The sequence below is a fragment of the Harpia harpyja genome, chromosome 1 (genome assembly GCF_026419915.1).
Source record: "Harpia harpyja isolate bHarHar1 chromosome 1, bHarHar1 primary haplotype, whole genome shotgun sequence".
NCBI lineage: Eukaryota > Metazoa > Chordata > Aves > Accipitriformes > Accipitridae > Harpia > Harpia harpyja.
In genome coordinates, this window is record NC_068940.1 from 74,280,662 (window position 1) to 74,302,972 (window position 22,311).

A 22,311-nucleotide genomic window follows, 5' to 3' on the forward strand; every position below is an offset into this window, starting at 1 on the left:
CATTTCTAGAACAAAAATATTGATTTTTACCTGAAGAAATTGTTTCTAGTAAAGGATTTTAAAAACAGAAATAATACTTTCAGTTTCTGCTTGAATGAATGTTCAAAATTGTTGGCTTATCTGAAATAATTTTTTAATTAATGCGTTTTCATTCTGGCTTCCCTCAAAACAATTTGGGGGACAACATCTTTGCAATGGTTTTGCAATTGCAATTTGCTAGACAGGAACTTGCTGTGGCAGAATTTAACAACGTCAGGTAAGACCCTGAGCAGGTTTTGGAAACCGTCTGATACATACCCTGGCACTGATCCTGGCATATCTAACAAAGTAACCGGTCCTGCAGACATAGCTCCCCTCCCTGTTGTCTCCTCAAGGCTCTCTTGGTGTAGTCTCGGGGGGCTGTGACAGCCCCTTACGCTTCGAAACCTCGGACTGGGTAGACAGATGGCTTATCTCAGCTGTCCCTGGATGGAGAAAATCCCCTGTCTTGTGATCTGAGCATAACAAGGCTTCTTAGAAAAATATGACCTTTTGAAATCTCTACTACTAATCACCCAGAGAACAACCATACCCAACAGAAATCCTCTGTCTTTTGTTAGTTTCCTGTAGCATCATTACTCACCACTTCTGGAGTTTGCTTACCCTTTTCATGTGTAGGAATTCTTTGATTGAGACACTTTAATATTGTGTTTCATGTGCTTGGAAGTATTCAGGCAGGACTGAAGCTGAACGGTGCTAGTCATTTCATAAAAAACTCGGGGAAATACCTCCCCTTCTCTTGACAGGTTTGCCATTTAATCTGGAGCAAGATAGGACAAGTGAATGAGATGAGCTGAAAGAGGGAAGGCCACATGAAAGACGTATGGCTAATGTCCTTGTAGAACATCCTTTACCCCTCCAGCCTCATGAAATATTTCCAGAAAACACACACATCTGACTATCATTCAGCTCAACCTTTAATGGTTGCCAAGTGTTTTGGAAGGTTAAAAGAGTGCCGAGTCCTGAGGAAAGATTTGGAGCTGTTTCTGCTTGTGTGTATTCATCTAACCATGTACTCCAAGTGTTTAAGGTTTGGGGTTTTTTCCTGCTTTATTTTTTGCTAGACTGATCTCATTTGGGGACAGGATTCTCCCCGCCTCATCAGAAAGAAGCCGGCACATTTTAGAGGCAATTGTCTAAATAATAAATATGGTAACAATTATAGTAAAACCCCTGCTGACTTTGACTTGCCACCAAACTGGGATTACATGCAGTAACTGCATGTCAGTACTGGAAGTTCCCAGACATTTCCAGTTCTAACAGTCAGTCTGGCCATCTTTATCTCCCCCTCAGTAAATGAAACACAGCAAGCCACTTTTTGTGTACCTCTGTTTCCAGGGAAACATTACCTCAGGTAATGTGGTCTCACTAAGTGGGCCCTTGCTAGTCTTAGTGAAGGACGGAGCTACCAGGGCAGCTTCGTTTCTTTGTCTATAGCAGTGTTTGCAGCTGAGAGATTGACTAAAATGTGGGGCAATCTGAGAAGAAATGGGGGGCGTGAAGGAAATTCCATCAGATTTGGGGGAAAACAAATAGAACTATGGATGTAAAAAAAAAAAATATGCAGTAGATAGTTTTAAACAATATTCTGTTATTTACAAAGCACACAGTCAAATAACACAACCTGTTATATGCAACATTAAAAACCATTTATCAATGCCTGTTTTCTTTTCCTTGTGCTTCTGGGTTTTTTTATTAAAAAAAATGAGACTCAGCTTAAATATGAGTTGTGTTAGCACAGTTTATTATAAACATATGTGAATGTGCCAGTCCTGGTGGCATTATGATTGAGTGTTCTTAACAGGAAAGAGGATAAAATAAATTTTTAGATGTACTATACTCCCCATAAAGATGAAAACAAGCTAAAGAAGTCGTGGCAAAAGCTGAACGTTAACGAAATGCATTCTAAATGTCACCCACATAATACAGTTCTTTACTGATGCTTGGCAGTAGCTATGTAGTGATGACTAGGGTGGGATAAGCTGTGCTCCTCTTGGCTTGAGATAGTTTTTAAGGACACTCAATGTGAGGGTGGTGGGTGGCACTTCTAGGCTCCTTCTGCACTGAGCATTTTCTTAGCACTGTCTGGGGTCCAGAGCAGCGGCAGTGCACTGCTGTCCCTGTGTTTTTCTGAGAACGATGTGCAACTGTGGGATGGCTGGGGGAAGAATAAAAATATGAAGCCTTCACAGAAAAGCTATATTTTCTGGAATAAAGCAAGCCTCTGGCAAAGGAGTGAGATGAGGAGAGGTTTAATTTTGCTGTAAGAAGTGTTTGCAGAGAAGCTGGTTTGGTTTGTGTAGCTTTTCGTAATACCATCTCTCATGGAAGCCAGGGGGCAGCTTCTGGGGTCCAGACAGACGGGCTGCTGCTTTCATAGCATGAGCTGTCTGGGCTTTTCAAGTGCAAGGAGTTTAATTGCTTTCCCAGGAGGTACGGCTAAAAGGCCTAGACATAAAAGCTAACAAAGGTTTATCTACTGAAAAATGGAATAAATATGCGTGAGTAACTAACATCATGTGGGCAAGTGCAGTATGTGAGTCAAGAGCGGTGGCTTAAGTGTCTGACTAAACTGAAAAGAGAAATTGCATCATCAAAGCTTGATGACTGTCAGAAGAAAAAGCTACTTTTGACTCTGCAAGATTGAACTAAAATGCTGAAAGCAAATGGAATTTTCCCATGATTCATTTGAATTTTTGTTTGGATTCTTTCCAAACTTCTCATCATGAAGCAATCTCTAATGTATTTAAATATATACAAATATATATTTTATAAATATAAAACTATAAATGCATTTTCAAGTAATTTAAGTATACTGATATGTATTGCAAAGTGTATGCTTTCCTTTCTTCCATAAATGGGGCAGATTAGACATTTTCTCTCAGAAAAAGCACATCCATAACTCTGTTTATTTGTGAGAAACAAGAAGTGATAGATGCAAACATTTTTTAATGATGGTGGATGGAGACAAATTTATCAGAATCAATACACATTATCACACTGTGCAACTAAATGTATACATGTAAAATAATTATAGCAAGGTACTAAGATATTAAAAAAAAAAAAAGAGAGAGAAAGAAAACATTAAAACATAACACTGGAAGAGTCCCAAAAGGATTGGCAAAAATTCATGGAAAAAGTTGCTCCAGGTCTCAAAGTATGTGTGAAATAAGAAATTGAAGAAAATAGTCATGTGAGTCTTTATTGGGAACCCTATTTATTCCAACTAAAACTACATTACTGAATATTAAAAAGTAAACCACATTACAGATGTCTCTTCACATTGCTCTACCATCACAAAAGTGGCCCATTAAAATTCCATTTTCATATTCAGTGTTGCTGACATACACTTCATTTACAGTAAATAAAACACATGTACTGGGTTTATAACCAAGACCATTAGTGCTGTACAAAGTGATAGTTGTGTGGTTGAGTTTCCCCTGAAGCAACATGCACACTACATTGCCAGGTGTATGTTCATATGAATAGCAGATGTGAAAACGTGAACTCCACTTACCATTTTTAGTGTGGTTTCATAAAAAAACAGGCAATGTATGGGATTGTCAGAGAGACACCATTTATTCTGATCCCTGAAAATGTTAACTCCTTGTTTAAAATTCCCCTCATGCCATTCAAGAGGGAAAAAAAATTCAGATTCTGCTAATTCACTCATTATTACAAGCCATTTTGGATGCTTCTGCAATCCGTAAAGCTCTTTTCCACCTTACATATTCAGGATAAATAATTCCTGTTTCCTGAACGGTTGTCCTTCACTCCAACCTTCTTGCACTGCTAATACCTAGACAAAGAAACGTCACCCTCCTGCACTGCAGAGGCCTTTCCTCTTCCTCGAAGCACTCCTTGTCTGCAAGAGTGCGCTCCCCAGAGCCTTTCTGGTCAGGACCTCCAAAAATTATTTGCAGGACTGATAAGCTAACCTAGCAATCTCTTTAAGAAAGATCAAACATTCAGAGCGGAACTCCCTTCACCTAGTAAATGTATCATCTGAACAAAAACTGAGACTCCCCATTTAGATTTGTGGTAAGAAATAGGTACTTCCCTGGTGCAGTTCACTGTATGCTCAGATGGACATTTGGAAACAGATGAGTCATATCCTAGAGTGCTGTAAAGGCAATTTGATTGATTGTTTCAGCCCTAAATGTCTGCAGCTGAGTGGTAAGTGTCCCATGGCAGTGCCTCTTTCCTCCTCGTTTCCCTCTTGGTAGAATACTATGTGCATTTTCTGGGAATGCTGCCCATGGTGGATCAAATACTGAGGATTATCCTTTTGCAACCAGGGGTGAACTTGAACAATTATTTCCACAAAAATAGCCATATTCAGGTCATTCTTTCAAATCTCAAGGACCATAACAAAAGGAACTATTCTAGTGGTGATTAACTGCAAGGTGGTTTTGCTTTGGACAACATAGGAGAGGGCAGAAGTCACAGATGATGTTCATAATGATTAGAAAGAAATGAAGATGTTACTCCTATGGAAATAGCAGAGCAAGGGAATATATAATGGTCAATCCAAACAAGTCCACAAAATCTATTTGTTAAACTAACACAACTTTAAAATATCTTTCTGTGAAAGCATTCGGTAAAATAAAGATTGGCATCTTCAGGAGAATTACAGGAAGGCTTAGGAGGTTGCTTTGGAGCATGTGATACTGATGTCGTTGGACAGGCTGGGGATAACTCAAGCGGATGTGTGAGCTTCCCTAAGGGCACAACAAGTTATTATTTCCAGATGGAAAGACATGCTTCAGAAAATAGTTTCTGGATGTAACTGCTGATGAGCCAGGTAGGCAATAAATGCTAAAATGAGAAGATGACTGCTCGGTTCTCAGGTAGATAAGAGCTGCCTGCAGTCTAGATGACAAATCACAGCACAGAGGCAGATGGAAGCAATCCAGTCTAAATGATTCACTTACTGAGAGCAATGACCAGTCTTCTGCTGAGAAATTTTTGTTAATTTTAGAAAGTAATCCTTTTGCATCACTATTGCTTTTGGCACTTCCCCTCTCATCTCTGTCTGTCCTTTTGCATCAGATCACATGGTGCAGCATCTGCGGTGTGTGCTAGGGAAGGTGGTTGAGGAGGAAAAGCAGTCCAGGCAACTGGAAAAGAACAGTCAGGGCGAGCCATAACCCTGGAAAACGTCAGGGTGATGGGCAATTTGTGGTAAGGCTTATATGTAGGTGTCGTGGTTTCGGCTGGGATAGAGTTAATTGTCTTCCTAGTAGTAGCTGGTATAGTGCTATGTTTTGGGTTCAGCCTGAGAAGAATGTTGATAACACACTGATGTTTTCAGTTGTTGCCAAGTAATGTTTATACCAAGTCAAGGATTTTTCAGCTTCTCATGCCCAGCCAGCAAGAAGGCTGGAGGGGCACAAGAAGTTGGGAGGGGACACAGCCAGGGCAGCTGACCCAAACTGGCCAACGGGGTATTCCATACCATGTGATGTCACGCCCAGTATATAAACTGGGGGGAGTGGGACTGGGGGGATTGCCACTCGGGAACTAACTGGGTGTCAGTTGGTGGGTGGTGAGCAACTGCATTATGCATCACTTGTATATTCCAATCCTTTTATTATTATTATTGTCATTTAAATATTGTTATTATTATCATTATCAGTTTCTTGCCTTCTGTTCTATTAAACTGGTTTTATCTCAACCCATGAGTTTTACTTCTTTTCCCGATTCCCTCCCCCATCCCACTGGGTGGGGGGAAGTGAGTAAGTGGCTGCATGGTGCTTAGTTGCTGGCTGAGGTTAAACCACGACAATAGGGCAGCTGGGGGTTGCTAAAGAATAGTGAGGCACTGGGTTCTTCTACCTTTGCGTGGAAACCTATCAGTCCTTTCCAAGTACCTAAGGATCAGAACTTAACAAAATGTGCCCCTCTAGTATATTTTACAAGAAGAAACTACATATATGTGGTTTGTGGCCTTGTTGCCTAGCTATTTCTCTTCTTGCCTAACTACGTTGAAGATCTTAGAAACACCTTAATGTCTCAGACATGAAGATGTGTTCTACAGAAGTCAAGTTTGTCCTACATACAGCAGTATGGATACACAGAAAGAGGTCATGTACTGACTTTCATCCGCTGTCTTGACTGGTTCATGTACAGTTTGGATATAGCTGTAGTGACTGCCAAGCCATGTTCCTCCAGTATAACCCAAGTTCATTTGCAAACAGAAAAACTTGGAAAAGCTGTCACTTTATTTCCTTCTTCAGCAAGACACAACCACGGCTTCAGATAAACTGTATGAACTCTTCTGCTTTTGGTTGTTTCTCCTTAGAAAAAACGAGTTCCCTGGGTAGAGCACCCGTGGTAGCAGGCAGCGGGTGAGCCATAAATGCAGGCAAAGCTGGAGCACTGCTGCGACAAAACGCTTCTTCGTGAACGGAGAGGCACAAGCCTCATCCAGAGAAGATATAAACCCTTGAAATCCAAACTCCATCGGCACTTGGTTATCAGCTGTCCTACTGATATCTGTATTGTAGGATCTAGCAGATCAAGATCTGGCTATTTTTTACCGGTGTTACAAGGGCAGCTATTTTCCTAGAGCAGACACAGTCCAGGAGAGCAGTTTCACTTCAAACCCTCCAGCAATGTCAGGTGAGCAGACCTTAACGATCCCACATAGTTTCTTAACATTTCCCTTACTAATTAGGTGAAAACACCAACCATTAACATTTAAATAGGCCCGCTCCCAAGTGTGACAGGAATTTTCCTACAGCTCCATAGGAGGAGCCCTCCGAGCTCTCCCTCAGCCAGGCACATTCCCACTTGCAAACACGTAAGTAAAAAGTCAGCGGTACAATGCGGGTTGATGGTAGCCAAGAAAGGACAGGTTAGGTATTGCCTGCCACAGATTGTTTAGCGGAATTTTGCAAACTCTTCAAATTTTAAGTAAACTCATAAATCTAATCTAGGTACACATTGATGAACTAGTATTTCAGCTGATCCTAAAGAAAAATCCAATTGTTCTTTCTCCCCACCTTTTTTAAAAAAAAAAGAAGATAGTTTCTAAAAGTACAGGGGTTGTGAATTGCAATTTCAATGAAAGCTTTCCTTCTTGCCATACAACCAGCATTATTAAATAACTTCTTTATGAGGATGGGTACTTTACAGATTTTAGATGAATATAAATTGAAATTTTATAGGCTGCAGAGGAAAGTAGACATTTGGGAAAAAACATGTGATGATAAACAATATATTAATTTACTGGTTTGCAAACAGCATTATTCCTGAATTGCCGACAGGTATTTCAAACTGAAATAGCACAACCAGGAATGGGAAACATCCACACCCACTGGGACTGGTGCACGCCTATGCTCATACAAACAAGAAGACAATTAACTCTTCAAGGCTATAAAGATAATCGGGTCCTGTGCTCTCTAGTTCACATGTTTCTGTCAACTACTTATCCCATCTCTGGGGCTTCAGTCTGCATTAGTAATTAACATTGTAACTAGACTAATGATTGCAAAGTTTTAATCAAATTTAACAGCTATGTATGATACTACAATGGAGTTAAGTGGTTAAGAAACAATTCTTTCTCCAAAATCCCTTATAAATGCCTTCTCTGAAGTCTTCACTCTCTTTTTTGGACATCGTACCTTAATAATTCCATAGGAGGTTTAGACCAGTGCTGGCATAAAGCAAGTGTCTGGGCTAAGTGCTTCTTGTCTAGTCATGAATGAGGCCTTTAGTGTTCCTTGAAAAGCATGGGTTGATGTGTTTCCTTCATCACTATTGTTGTGGTTTAACCCCAGCCAGCAACTAAACACCACGCAGCTGCTCACTCACTTCCCCCCCCCCAGAGGGATGGGGGAGAGAATTGGAAGAGTAAAAGGTAAAACTCGTGGGTTGAGATAAGAACAGTTTAATAGAACAGAAAGGAAGAAACTGATAATGATAATAACAACAACACTAATAAAATTACAATAGTAATAATAAAAGGATTGGAATGTACAAGTGATGCACAATGCAATTGTTCACCACTTGCAGACCGATGCCCAGTTAGTTCCTGAGCAGCGATTCCAGCCCCCCCGGCCAACTCCCCCCAGTTTATATACTGGACATGACGTCACATGGTATGGAATACCCCATTAGCCAGTTTGGGTCAGCTGTCCCAGCTGTGTCCTCTCCCAACTTCTTGTGCCCCTCCAGCCTTCTTGCTGGCTGGGCATGAGAAGCTGAAAAATCCTTGACTTGGTATAAACATTACTTGGCAACAACTGAAAACATCAGTGTGTTATCAACATTCTTCTCAGGCTGAACCCAAAACATAGCACTATACCAGCTACTGGAAAGAAAATTAACTCTATCCCAGCTGAAACCAGGACAACTATCCTCCTCGTGGCAGTCATTTTAGGGGTGAGGTCCCCAGTGACACCAGCAGTGACCCACCATATTGTGGGCATGTTTGGAGAACACTAGCCCCTGCTCGGGCACAGATAGGGAAGTCTTCTTTTAAGTCTGGCACCTGGGGTAGATGGCAGCACAGGACAGAGAGTCATGGGACCAAGAAATCCTGTGCTCTTATGATATCCTCATTGGCTTTTCTTTTCTGTCAGGGCTAATTCTTTTGATCTGTATATCATTGTAGGGTTTGGTGCTGAAAAGGTGCTTTTAACATACATTTGTCTCTGAATTTAGGTCTGCTTTTAATCAGAGCACAGCCCGTCTGCAAGCTCTATGGGCATATCCAGCTGGGAAGGTGACTTGGATGGTCTGAAATAAACCATCACAGCATAGAGTTTGTTATTAGTGCCTACAAGCTGAGCATATTAATCTATTTATCTCTCATAGAGTCAGTAAAGTCATCCAGCTCAGTCTGTCTTTTAGTGGGCATGCAGTAGTGTGCTCTTTTGTCATTCTTACAGATGTTTGGAATTTTGCTCTGTTTCCTTGCTCACCATCTCTTTTGTGTGGGGTAGGACTTGCTTTTGTCTGGTGTTTTTCTCAGGTCTCCAGCTGATCTTTTAAACAGGGCTGTGAAATGGGTGGCTTTTAGTATGTTTGTATTGAGATAAATCAGTAAAATATATTCGTACATTACAAAACATCTCACTTGTGAACTTAAGTAAATCAACACTGTTTACTTCAACTGTGTTTTCCATTTCCCCTTTTTAATCACATATGAGCAGAGAATGTTCCCGAGGCACAGCTGTCAGGTACCGCTCTTTCCCTGCTTGGCTGCCACAGCCCAGAGCAGAGCACACACGCTCCCACTATCACGACATTGGCACCTGTACCTTCTGGCTGCAAGCAAAACCCACACCTACCTTTCCATAAGGAACGATCCTTAACATACGTAGCTGGTACTGACTCTGTCCAGCTATTGCATTATATGAGAATGCTCTGTGTAAACAAGGGTGAGGAACATGCCAAAAGGGATGCAAGTGTAATCACTTTTCTTTCCATGGTAGGTAATGTTGACCTCTGAAAGGTCAAATAAGGGGAAACACAAGTCACAGAACTTATTTTTCTAGGCTGACCATGCTGCAGCTCTTTCAGCACCTTGCAGGTCAAATAGTGCCTATTTCCTCACTCCACTTGCCCCTATGCTTGTAAATAATTCCAAGCTGGTGGGAAGGAAGCATGTTTTGGATTCTTTGTTATCTGCATGGATGCGGCTGCAGTATTCTCCACAAAGATGGTCCATTAATTAGCCCCAGATGTTACATGATTCATTATGTTACAGAGCCTTAGCTTAGTGACTGTTATCTCTTCTATTTATATATTTAAATTAATTGCCCATTTTTACTTCATCTTAATTATTGCTGCAATAGATCGTAATGGATTGTAATATTACAAAAATTTATTATTCATCACAATGGTAATGAAAAACATATAGGCATCTAACCCAAAAGTACAAAATAACTCTTTCTTTCCCCCAAAGATGCCTGGATTAAGGAGGAAGACATTTTATTTTCAAAACTGAGAATCAAACTCTACTGTTTGTAATTTTAACTCCAGTGCAGAAACATAAAATGGAAAAGGGAATTCATTGGAGCCCACATTGGATAATTGGGAATGTAATAAGGGCAGCAGCTCCTGCAGTGTCTGCACATCACGAGAAAGCGAAGAGGTCACACGAGGGGTGCCTGAATGAATGATAACTCCTCTTGCAACAGTCCCTGAGAAAAACTGTGTGAGGGAGAGTGACTGTATTTATTTTGGCAAAGCTGAGACTAGAATTTGTTTTCTTTTGTGTTTTTTATTCCCCTCATGGATCCTGATGCCGGAAAACAATTGAAATGAGCAAAGGAGATAGTCATTACTGTAAGTTTTGTCTGCTGCAATTGAGCAGAGTTATGTGGAAATTATAAAGTACTGCAGGTTGCTCCAGGCCATAAATCCTAACCCAAAGCCACGTGCAAAGCCTTGGAAAATTAAAATGCTGCAATTTAACCAGCCAAAAAAACCCAGCTGCTGAGTCACTCTGACTCCACAGTACATATTCTTCAGCTGTTGAAGGATGTATTGCAGCACCCTGAGGAATATATCAGAGGAATAAACAATTATTAAAGCACATGTGTAAATGAGTTTTGCCAACACTTCAAACAATGTTTAAAATTATCCATAGAATCATAGAATCATCTAGTTTGGAAAAGACCCTTAAGATCATCAAGTCCAACCATTAACCTGACACTGCCAAGTCCACCACCAAACCATGTCCCTAAGCATCATGCCTATTCAAAATAATGGATCTCATATTGAAAACCACTTTTTAATTTTTTTTTTAAAGAGAAGTTGTTTACATGGCTGACATGAGTCCACTCCAAAAGAAGCAAGCTTAGCTCCTCTTCAAGACTTTTGAAATTACCCTGATGGATGCAAAGAGTGATTAAACTCTGTTAGGTCAGCAACTGAAAAATACTAAATGAAACAATGGTATCTTTTATGTCAGTTTATCTCTATATGGAAAGCTTGTAACTATTACAATTATTGTCTGAAATAGAATATTGAATCTCCAAGAAATATGTGAAGCACAGTAATAGTAGATATGTGGCATAAAGTGGGGAAAAAAACCCCAACAAACCCACACATCCAACACTTTCTCTCTAAATTTAATACAAATGCCTTCATTTGGAATCTCAGCAGTCAGTAAGAATTGATGGTCACCTTTAATTAAGACGACTTTATAGCTGCATCTGGCTGGTGAAGAAACCCAAGGGGCAAGCAAGCACAGGCACCAGCTTACTGCTTATCCATGATGCTTAACCACCGTGATACTCTGGTACTGCTACTGGGTACAGCAACCACGCTGCAACACATGGTCCCTGCTCCACCAGCACAGACACAGCCAACTTTAATTCTCTGTAAGCTTTTCATGACTTCCCAGGAAAAAAAAAAAATAAAAAAAATCTGCAAACAGTACTAATTAGAGACTTGTGCATTTACAAGGGCATAGTAGTGTCCTTCCTTTGCCAGTAACTGGCTGTGGGTGCCCTGCTCAACCACCCTGCCGTTCTGGATCACTGCAATGATGTCTGCAGTCTGTACAGTCGTGAGGCGGTGAGCAATGACGATACAGGTTCGACCTTGCCGGGCGTTATCCAGAGCTTTCTGGACGATCTGCACACAGATGTTGTGAAAATGCTGTTAGCACCTGGAAAGCCTTCACTTGTCACAGGAACCACATTTGATTTCTTACTCTTTGTTATCACCTGACTATATCTCGCACAGATATACAAGTCACTGCATACATGAGACCCTTACTCAACTCAGGGTTTCTCGCTGAGGTCAACGAGACTGATCGAATGAGGATGAGACATTGAGAAGGGGGTTCTTAGGCATCCAGTTTGGTTCAGAACACAAATTCAGTATTTACCATCAAATACAGCTAATAGGAAGACAGCTGAAGAGTATCAGCTCCCCGTGGTGTTTTCCACTTAAAGTTTTGGGGTTTTCTACTTGTTTATTTAGTAGATAATCACAGCTTCCTAGTGTTGTTCAATTCATAGCTTGCGGCTGGAAAATCTACTGGGATACATCTGCCCTGTTGTTTCACAGCTGAGCATTTGCAACATGTTTGCATTGATTTTATTCTACAGAAATCAGCTAGCCAGGTACATAGACATATATATTTCACATAATAATCATTACCCACCTTTTCACTTTCTGTGTCAAGAGCAGAGGTAGCTTCATCCAGAAGCAGAATGGCAGGATTACGAACCAGAGCACGGGCAATCGCTATTCTTTGTTTTTGACCTCCGGAAAGTTGTGTTCCTTTCTCACCCACCCGGGTATTATATTTCTGGATGTTAAAAATTAAAAAAGAAGGCCTATGAATACTCTTAGAGAAGGAAGATTAGAAAAGTAAAGTTTTATGCATGGCTATAAAAACGATTAGGTATTTCCATCTTGAAAGAAAAGAATGGTGCAAGTGGTTTTAATAAAGCTAAGGTTTTATAAAGACCTCTAGTATAAACAGTTATATATACAGCCACACATATTTATACCTGGTCTGAAAATTTACTTCCCAAAGGTTAGAATAGGTCTTGAATGGTACCACCAGTGATACAGCGGTAAGGTGTCCACAGATATCTGCTCATGAGCATATAATCGTAAGAGTAATTAGAGATTTAATGCTTACTGACATATGCACGAAGAACTTGATCCTGCATTACTTGTGACTGAAGAATCCCAAATGTCATTAGCAGTAATGAAGATGAAATATTTTTCAGCATCATTACATCATTTTCAAGTTACACAGAACTACAGTGAAAAACCATTAAAGCATTTTTCCTTGTTAGAACTAAATTCTTGGCAGGCATGAAGGTCAAATGCCATGTCATTCACTTTTGATTTATTGCCCCTTCGTATTTGTTAAGAAACACTCCCTGTGCATGCCCATCCAATTAGAAATAGAGCATTTAGTTTTACTGAATTATTTTAGGAAAAAAAAACCCAAACAAAAACCCTCTCTCTGAGAGTAACTTGAGAAGTTTCTGCTGTCAAACAAAGAAACTGTCAAAAAAATTATGAGGACTTCTTATTTGTACAGAGTGTCCTCTTATTTCCCCCCCCTCATATTCTGCTTTGTCTACCACTATATTAATTGGAACATTGGGTTTTTTTGAACAAACTAAGAAGGATTTTAAGCTTGAAACACACTGACATTTTTAGACATAAATTCTATACATTTTCTTATTAAGGAAAACAAAAATGTTAATTTGATCTGTGTAAGCGAGCATCACCTAGATTTCTCTATATCATTCCAAACACCTAATCTCACTGTGAAGAGACCACTATCTCTTACCTCTGGCAGTTTTTCAATGAAGGTATGAATATTTGCTGCTTTAGCTGCTTCTTCAATTTCCTCCTGACTAACCACCCTACTGTTGCCTCCATATCGAATATTTTCAGCAATGCTGCAGTCAAACAAAATGGGCTCCTGTGACACCAGGCCCAGTCTGGACCTCAGCCATTGTAAATGCAAAGTTCTGGTATCAAAGCCATCTGCTAACTAGAAAAGGCAGCAGAAAAATGATGTCAGGTTGACTACAGAGCTCATCCACAGAGACACACTGCAAACAGGAAATGCAAATTGTAAGAGGAAGCCTGTTACGTGTTAGATTCCCAGCTGAAATCAAGTACATTTTGCATGCAAAATGGAAAAGAACCAGTAGTATAGATGAAATATTTCCTTTCATTAGTTTTTAATGTTGTGTGTGTTTTTGCTTCCATTTCCCAGCAGACAGAGTGCAGGTCACAGGCTGTCCCTGCAATCCTTCCAGCCCTACTGACCACAAGAAGCAGCACCAGGACCCTCACGGGAAAGCCTATCCCTAAGAAACTGAACACAACAATAAATATTCTCAGCCATAGGCCTCTAACTCAATCTTAAAACCTCCAAGGAGGTTTCTCTGGACTTTCTATACCCATTAACGGGGATGGCATCAAAAAGCCCATTGCCACCTTCTGACGGTGATGCAGTAGCATCCCTGCGGGATTACACTGTATTATCTGAAGCATGTATCTACGTCCCTCATGTGTGAATTCGTATCAGCAAGATGACTAACACACTGACAAGCGACATGAACGTTATGCCCCTGTGTGACCGGGCTGTGAGCAGCTTTGGGGAGGCAATGCGGTCTGACACGGTCATTCTTTTCCCTGGTGACATCTGTGCCCTGAGCCAGCACACCGTGCCAACACGGGTGCCAGCGCTGGTCCGTGTGGGAAATGGACAGGGCAGGCAATGAGAGGGGTCTTGAGGTTGTCTACAGCTCCACTGGAACCGCAGCCTCAGTAACCCACACTTCTGAAAAAGGCATCTCACCAGAGGTATTGCCAGGATTGTTTAAAGCCTCTGAAACCTTGGAAGATAAAGAGTTCTGTAGACTTAATTGTTATTAATAGCCACACAAGTCTATTTTTACCACTTGTCCTTCCACAGGGTCATAAAATCTCTCCAAGAGCTGAATGGATGTGCTTTTGCCACAGCCGCTGCTTCCTACTAATGCCAGAGTCTGTCCTTTGTTAACCTTCACGTTGAGGCCTTGCAAAACTTGAACTTCTGGCCTTGTTGGATATACAAAATGGATGTTTCTGAATTCAATGCTGCCTTCAAAATTGCTCTGAAAAGTAATAGAGAGTTCACGTGCTCGTATTAGCATTTATTAGCTTTAACTATAATAACACTTGTAAGACTTGGTTATTAAAGTGAGAGAACTGACAAGAAAGTTTGGGAGGGTGTTTTCAAAACTGCTTTTGAAATTCTTCTTTTAAATAACATATTGGATTGAGTGCAGTATCATTATTTATGGGATGACTTGCAGATGTAAGTTGCTAGATCCTTCTGGAGAAGGAGTTGTCTGCATCTCTTGTATCTGTTTCTCGCTTCACCTTTGAAAAAAATATCTTTAGACAAATGAACAGACTTAAATATCTTTCATTTCTGACACATGTAATTGAGGCACTTCTACTCTTGATATAAACTACAGCATTTGCTTTCCTGATCTCACACTGCAGGTAGCACAATTTAAATGAATGTAACACAAGATCAAGATCAGCTATTAAGATACCAGAGCTAAATTCTTTGGTAGGTAATTTACAGGCATGGAGGACAAGCTGTGTTTTAAAAAGCAATGATATTTGTTAATTAGCCATTCTAGCCAGGTCAATTTTTAAGCTCAAGTGGAAGAAAGGGGGCACACACTAATGCTATTGTCTCTCCTGTTTGGGGTAGGAGCCAGCCCTGTGTACATACTAGCAGCACAACTAGTACAGTGCTCTCGCAGCAGCTGATGATCTAATTTAATGGGCTCAAAGCTTTGCTTTGCTGAAGTCACAGGCATCACCGGTATTCAAGTCTAGTCTATACTAGAAATATTTTCATTTAAGTTTTATTTTACTAGGGATCTTCTGCCAAATCTTTCAACGTCTGCGCCAGAGGACCTGGTTCAAGAAGATATGTAAGTATGCTCATAACTTTAAAGGCTGAAAATCCTGTGTATAAGCTTAAAGTTATAGAAACTGGATTATGGCTTCCTGAGTAGGGGCTACCATCTAAAACCTACGCGGGAAGTTCATTTTAAACTTAGATGGATGTGCAAATGTAATCCTTCCAGATCACGTAATCTGAAAACATTTCATGCAGAAATTTGACAAGTGCTGAGGTCAGTGTCCTTAATGACAATTTTGGTTTAGAGGCAAGTTTTTGGGGATTTTTTGAGTGTGGGTTTTTTTTTTCTTTTTCTTATTGTTGTTTTTTTCCTTGTTGTTCCCTGCCCACCCCCGCCCCTTAGAGCAAAACAGATTATTCATTAAGTTAGTTTTGACCTCACAAGATCACATTTTTTCTTGTAAGAGTTTCCACAGTTGTAAGAGGATGGCTTTTGGCAAAACTGTTCTGTCTCTGAAAGAACTAGTCTCATCTACAAAAAAAGTAGAAAAATGCATTTGTATTTTAGTTCTCCTGTAAACCCTTACAAAGACAATGCAACTCTTAGTGGAACTGACATCGTCAGTGTTTTCCTGAAATCATTTAAAATGTGGGTCAGTAGAATGGAAAGTATTTTTTTTAGCTCATTCAGAGCAAAACTACATTTAAGGCTATACACTTCTGACTGAAAACAAGAAATAATACGGTCCATTAAAAAAAATTAATGAGTTAGTACCACTGTTTAATATAATGTTTGTCTTTTGTAACACCCTAAAAAAAAAATGAAGCTATGAATACAGTTGCAGACAATAAAACATTACTAATTTAGTTTGTTTCAGTATTTTTCTGCCTCCCCCCAACCAAACTAAAAAATCCCCCAAACCCCCTTACCAATTTTTCACCTTCACTGTAACTGTCAATTTGAGGTTTTCTGTCCAAAAGCTGAAAGATTCTTTGCGCTGACATTCTAGCTTTGCCAAAATCTGGTGCCAGTGAAGCAGACTGACCAACATTCATAGCTGCAAACATGATGGAAGAGAAGACTCTAAAAATAAAAGACAAAGCATCATTCATTTCAGGTAGAACAATGCCTCGTGTAAAACAAACCTTCAGAATAAAGTTTTTTAGCATCTTTAGATTATGACATTTCTGAAGCTCCTCACCCCCCAAGATGTCACCCAGTATTAGGAAATTCTATTTGTTCCTATAACTACTTTATAGATGAGCAGTGGTGTTACATCACTTCTCTAGGTAATACCCTCTGCCTGGAAGGAACGTCAAACAGCAAAGACTTCTCCAGAGTAGGTGTGCTGAGCATGGCCACACACTTACACTTGCTGCTTCACTACCTGAATACGCACCTTTCCCCAAAACAGCCCTTCTGCCCAAACTGCACTCCCAACCAGACTGAATTCCTGAATAGCTCTATACCCCATTACCTCCGTAATTTGATGAAATAATGTGCACGCATTGAAAACACTCTCTCATGTATCAATTTTTTTTTTCATTTTATAAAGTATACTCACATAAATACATTTTCAAAGTTGCTCAGACAATGGGCAATGAGCCATGCCCCAAATCTGAAGACTGCCGCATCAATAAAGTAGTTTGTACACTGAGCTACTCCGTAGGTAAATCCATAGAAAGGGGCTTTTGTCAGAGAATCTCTGATAAAGGAAGAGACTTTCCATAAATAACTTGTAAAAGAGAAACAGCAGATACTGGCTGGGGGATGGCCAGATTTCTGGGTTAAAGTTTTCAAGCAATACAGCTTACCCCCTGAAAACAAAACAAATCAGCCCAGAACACATGCACACACACAAACAACCCCTGCCAGACCCTAAAAGCACCCCGCATCGTGACATGGAACTGTCCTTAGGACAGAAAGCAATGAGATCTCTCATCCTCAGTTATGCTATCCTGAATCTCTCCCTTTGCTTTTTTATAGCAGGGCAGGCCACTAGAGCAGTTAAAAAAAAAAAAATTTAATAACTACCACATATGACCCATTTTATTAAGAAAACAAGTAGGCTCCAGCCCAGCCTAAGAGCCGCCTGTGGGCTTCCACCAGGTTTTCCCATCCAAGCAGAGACCTCTCATCCTGATTCGGAGCAGGGACGTATTGCTGGGTATCCCCGCAGGGATGCAGACTAAGCCTCTATTTCTCGACCCGTCCCTCTGGAGAAGTTTCATTTTGCGTAGCTAATTGAATGCACACTGAATCAGAGTCTGGAGGACTCTCTGCCTTCATGGTTTAGGATGCTCTCTGAGGAAATGGAGATCTCCTTTCTAGTCTGAGCTGTAAATCAGAGACCTTTGACAGTCCAGGTGAGCATCCTGCCCATATCTGGGGTATTACCAGTTCACCAGACACTGAATTTTAACACAGTTTTGGCTGAGGACAGATTATACAATACATCATTTTCAATTCCTTCTTTTATATTAGTTACCTTGAAGGAAGAAAGAAACAAATTAGATTTGGGACTATTTTGTTTAAACAAAATGGAGCTAGAAAAATCTGGCATCCCTGATGATGTGAATGCATTTCAGTGGAGGTCAAACAAGAGAAACATATGAAGTTCATTTCAAGGTTTCAAAGTCATATGAGGGGAATAAAACTGGTTTCTGTTATAAAGGGTGTGGTATGGGAGTTAACTGTCAGTTCCTGAGTTAACTAGTATCAATGCAATACACTGAAATGGAGTGAACATATGTCCTATGTTTTAGGCACACACAGGCAAACACAATATTCTGTAACACATATGCAGAGCATGCAGTTTATAAAGTGTTTGCATAATGAAAAGGCAAATCCTGCAAATGTTTTTTTCACTCTGCGTTTAAGAATGTATATTAAAATATAGCAAGTGAACAAATTTCAAAACTATGTAAACGGCTATTGATATCCTTCCCAATCTTTTGGGTGTTGGACACGACAGCAAGAAATGTATTTACAATAAATCTGAAAGACTAAAATATACAAAGAAAGAATTATTAAAAAAAAAAATCCCACCTATATGGACCATTCAAACTAGTAATGTATCTTGCATAAAATGCTTCTTCCCTGGTCAGTGAAGCTATAGTTCTTATGTTTTCAACTGATTCTGTTGAAATCTAAATTGGGAGATAAAACAAATAAGAGGTAATCCCTTACAACTGCAATCTACAACATATCTCCTAAACACTCGATCTCTTCTCTAGCATTTATTATTTTAGATCAGAAAGTGCTTGCTTAAGAGAGGAGATCAAGGTCTATTACCAGGTGATGGAAAGCCCAAAGCAACAATATTATTCACCCCATGGTCACAAGACAAGGTGGGGCTGAAGCCAACAACATATTTGAGTTCAGAACATTGGGCCAGCACGCAGGAAGCGTCAGCAGCCCCTGCCCTAACCTGTGGGTTGTGATCCTGATGAATTACACCCTGTTTAATAAAACAGGAACAGACCCCCATCACCCGGACACAGATTGCACTTTTGCACAGACTACTTCTGTCTCCTGGAAGAGCGCTATCAGGTGAATGAAGGCAGTACCCTCAAACTCTTGAGCTCATGAGTGGTTTGCATTTGGGGATGGAATAAAATGTAGCAATATCAGGGCTTGGTGGCTCAGCCCTGCAACGCTTCTGGCCACAGCACAGAGCAGTGCAGAGCTACGCAGCTCACCCTAGGCACAAGGCACACCAGTGCTGGGGCTGCTGCTGTTACAGCTGTCCCTGCCCAGAAATCCGCTATGGAGGCTTTCAAATGCATTTTTATAGTCTAATTTACAGATGTTTTGTGTTATCTATGTTTTGCTTTTCTTGGGGATATATAAACATTCCCTTCATCCTCCACCCTGTCCTGTCCTGTCCTCTCCCCCCTTCATTTATCTTGGATAATTGAGTCAGCTGTAATATAGTTACAGTGTTGTCCTTAAAAGTGATCTCACGCCATAACCCTGTAGTTAAAATTGGAGAACTTACTCTTCCAGCCTCTTCCAAAGCTTTTTGATCTTTTGCGGCATGACCAGACACAGAGCTAACTCTCGCAGCATTTGTAGCAATAACAAAAGGAATGCAGGCCAGGATAAGCAAAGTCAACTGCCAGCCGTACACAAAAGCAATAACGATGGCAGTCAGAAGGGTAAAGACAGTCATAGTCATCAGTCCAAGTCGGCTTCCAGTTGCCTAAGAAAACCCCCAAATATCCATCATTAGATTTTCTTTTTGTTACTTACATCACCACTTCAAATTGCTATATAGTCAAAGGCAGTGGTTCAGCTGGAAAACGAAACCATGCACGATCACGTGCGTGGACGTTATGCACCTACTTAGGTAACCATTCCTAGACGTTCCTTGTACCTGCCAGCCTTCAGGCCTTCAAGCGAGGTTAAAGTAGTCTAAACAGTTGGTCACGATAGTTGTTAAATGAAATACATATCTGGGATGTCCCACACTACCTGAGGCACAGAAGACTGTGGCCTCTGTCACCATAGGGCAGGCTGGCGGTTGGGTGCCCAGCATTAGGCAAGAGGGCCTTCCTTCTAACAACAGCCATCCATTGACCCGTCCCACTAACAGTGGTGGAAACTACTCATCCTCAAGTTCTCACATTGCTGCACCTGGGGCTGGGTTCTCAGAAAAAAATCTGGATTTGGCCACCCTGCAGAAATGCTTTATCTCAGTGGGATAATGAGCAGGAAACATGAACTCATACTGAAGAACTCCTGTCTCCTCCCAGCCTGTATAACCTTTTCATCGAGAACTTTTAAGATGAGAGATGATCAGCATCCAGCCTCCGGGTGGGCTCTGATCTGCAGAAAAAAGGTCTGAAAACAGCCCTGTGGAAACAGTTCATCTTCCAAAATTTGGCTTGATGGAAAAAACAAAAATCCTTGGGCGGGAAGCAAAAATTCTTCTCTCTTTTGCCAAAGACTTTTCTGCCCTGAAAAGACTTTTCTTGTTCAATAAAATTTAAAATAGTAATAATTAAACCAATGCCAAGGTGAATTGTTGCCATATGTTCTAGGGGCTGCACATAAAGATGGATTTGGAAACTTCAGCCAGCGCAGCGTGAGGCACGGTACGTACTTACTGACACTCTGTAGCGCTCCAGAGAACACAATAGCTTTGGAGACCAATTCATGCCCTCAACTGGCTTTTGTAGTTAGGGGACCCTGTGCACCTCTCCTTTCTACTGCCCTGGCAGGGTGATATAGTTCAATGCCACTGAAGGAAACTGGAACTTTAAAAGATGAAAATGACTAAGTTTTGTCAAGGACTATTTTCTCACTACAAGCCCACAAGGCAGGAGGACAGGAGAGAGAAAGAAAAGTCTACAGAGACTGAAAAATGTAGAGATTAAAGGGTTTTTGATGTACAAATTTGAAGGAAACAAAGACATCTTAAAACAAACCAGTAAACTTTTCCTCCACAAGTGCCGCAGTGATTTCTTTTTTTCAAGAAGGGAAGAAACAGAGAGACATCTGGCAGATGGTCAGGGACTGCTGATGAGGTGAGCAGTAGGAGGAATTGTGCAGAATTTGCCATATTCTCCTGCCAGTGTCCAGTGGCCACCTCTCCCATACCAGTGCCTTGAGTCATTCCCTCCCTTGGCCATCACCCTCCCTGGTGTTCTTTACTAGTGCTGGGCCATTTCTTACTGTTTGGTCTGCTTGTGTGTGAAGCACGTTTGGTGGGGATGGGAAGAAGAATTCTCTTCATTAAGGTCAGTAAGGGTTTCTACCATCTGCAGATGCAACCTTTTCACAGCACTCAGGTGACACCCCATCATAGGGTGTAAAAACCTGGGGTCCACTGATTCTGGTCCCCAGCACATATGAAGATTTCACTTTGCATGATGAAGTGGTCTACAGTTATATGTTTAGCTTAAAGACTTCTAGGGAGGGAAATGAAAGGTACATGAACATCTGCTGGATTTTTGATAGTTCTCATAAATTATCAGCTGGGAAGCCATTTCCAAGGTGTCAACAGCATGCTATGTAAATGCATCTGCCAGTCTGTGGGGTAGATTTACTACCTTGTGTTCTGAAATAATCTCAGTGTCCCTTGCCAATTGCAATTAATATTTGTAAGAAAAAAAAAATATTTAAAAAGCACACAAAAAAGAATCAGCATACCCCTTTGACTTGGGAAGCATCTGTAGCAAGCCGAGTTAGCAGAACACCAACAGCATTTTTCTGATCATCGTACCATCCAACCTCCTGCAAGAAAATACACTATTTTTTTTTTCAAAAAATTACATGTTCTTACCATATTTCAGGTCTATCAGGATTACTAGTAAAATGAACAAACATTTCCAGCTCAGGTAGCATGTGGGAAATGGAAATACAAGTCATGATGGCTAACTGCAAAATTCTTTCTCTGTAGTCAGCATCTTCCAAGTAAACTAAAAGAAAAAGCTTAAAAAGTCTTATTCTGTTGTGAACATCTAATTGTTCACAATCAAAGTGTTATTAGCTGTGATGTTCTTCTGAATGTGCCTATTTAGAAACTTTTATTATAAACCCATTTCACTCAGTCCTTCCTTGGGCCTTGAAGAGGTTAACTATTCTCTTCTTACAAATTACCTGTTCCATTAACTATAGAAGAGCAATTGCTCATCTATATTTGTACATACTGAAAGGAAATTACGCCCTTTTACCTCCAAAGGCTATGGCAGTTGTTTTTTTTTTAAATCACTAATTTTCCCTCTCCTAGTCCTTTCAGATGTTTCTATAAACACACAGGTTCTTGTCCCCAATGGGTGTGTGGGGTGCCAAATTATGCATTCTCAAAACTTCTATGCAAGTAACATGAACTCGCAAAAATTAGCAGGAAGGGTTTAATATAAGTAACTTTATTCTTCTCATGGGTAATTCTTGA

The 22,311-nt window shown here is 40.5% G+C and overlaps 1 protein-coding gene across 2 annotated transcripts in view; it reads right to left on the reverse strand.

Annotated features, from left to right (window-relative positions):
* Positions 1-11,108: 11,108 nt before the first annotated feature.
* The window catches only part of ABCB5 (ATP binding cassette subfamily B member 5), a 34,629-nt gene continuing 23,426 nt past the window's right edge, over positions 11,109-22,311 (reverse strand). The window contains exons 20-28 of one of the 2 annotated variants that reach the window (XM_052800389.1): positions 21,567-21,650; positions 19,411-19,614; positions 18,459-18,559; positions 16,975-17,115; positions 16,340-16,493; positions 14,445-14,642; positions 13,322-13,528; positions 12,170-12,316; positions 11,109-11,634 (exon numbers count right to left, since the gene is read on the reverse strand). In XM_052800389.1, the coding sequence (XP_052656349.1) occupies positions 11,437-11,634; positions 12,170-12,316; positions 13,322-13,528; positions 14,445-14,642; positions 16,340-16,493; positions 16,975-17,115; positions 18,459-18,559; positions 19,411-19,614; positions 21,567-21,650 (1,434 nt within the window). In that variant the 3' untranslated portion in view covers positions 11,109-11,436. Of the gene's footprint in view, positions 11,635-12,169; positions 12,317-13,321; positions 13,529-14,444; positions 14,643-16,339; positions 16,494-16,974; positions 17,116-18,458; positions 18,560-19,410; positions 19,615-21,566; positions 21,651-22,311 lie in introns of those variants that run through there. The other variant, XR_008237060.1, reaches the window with a different exon arrangement.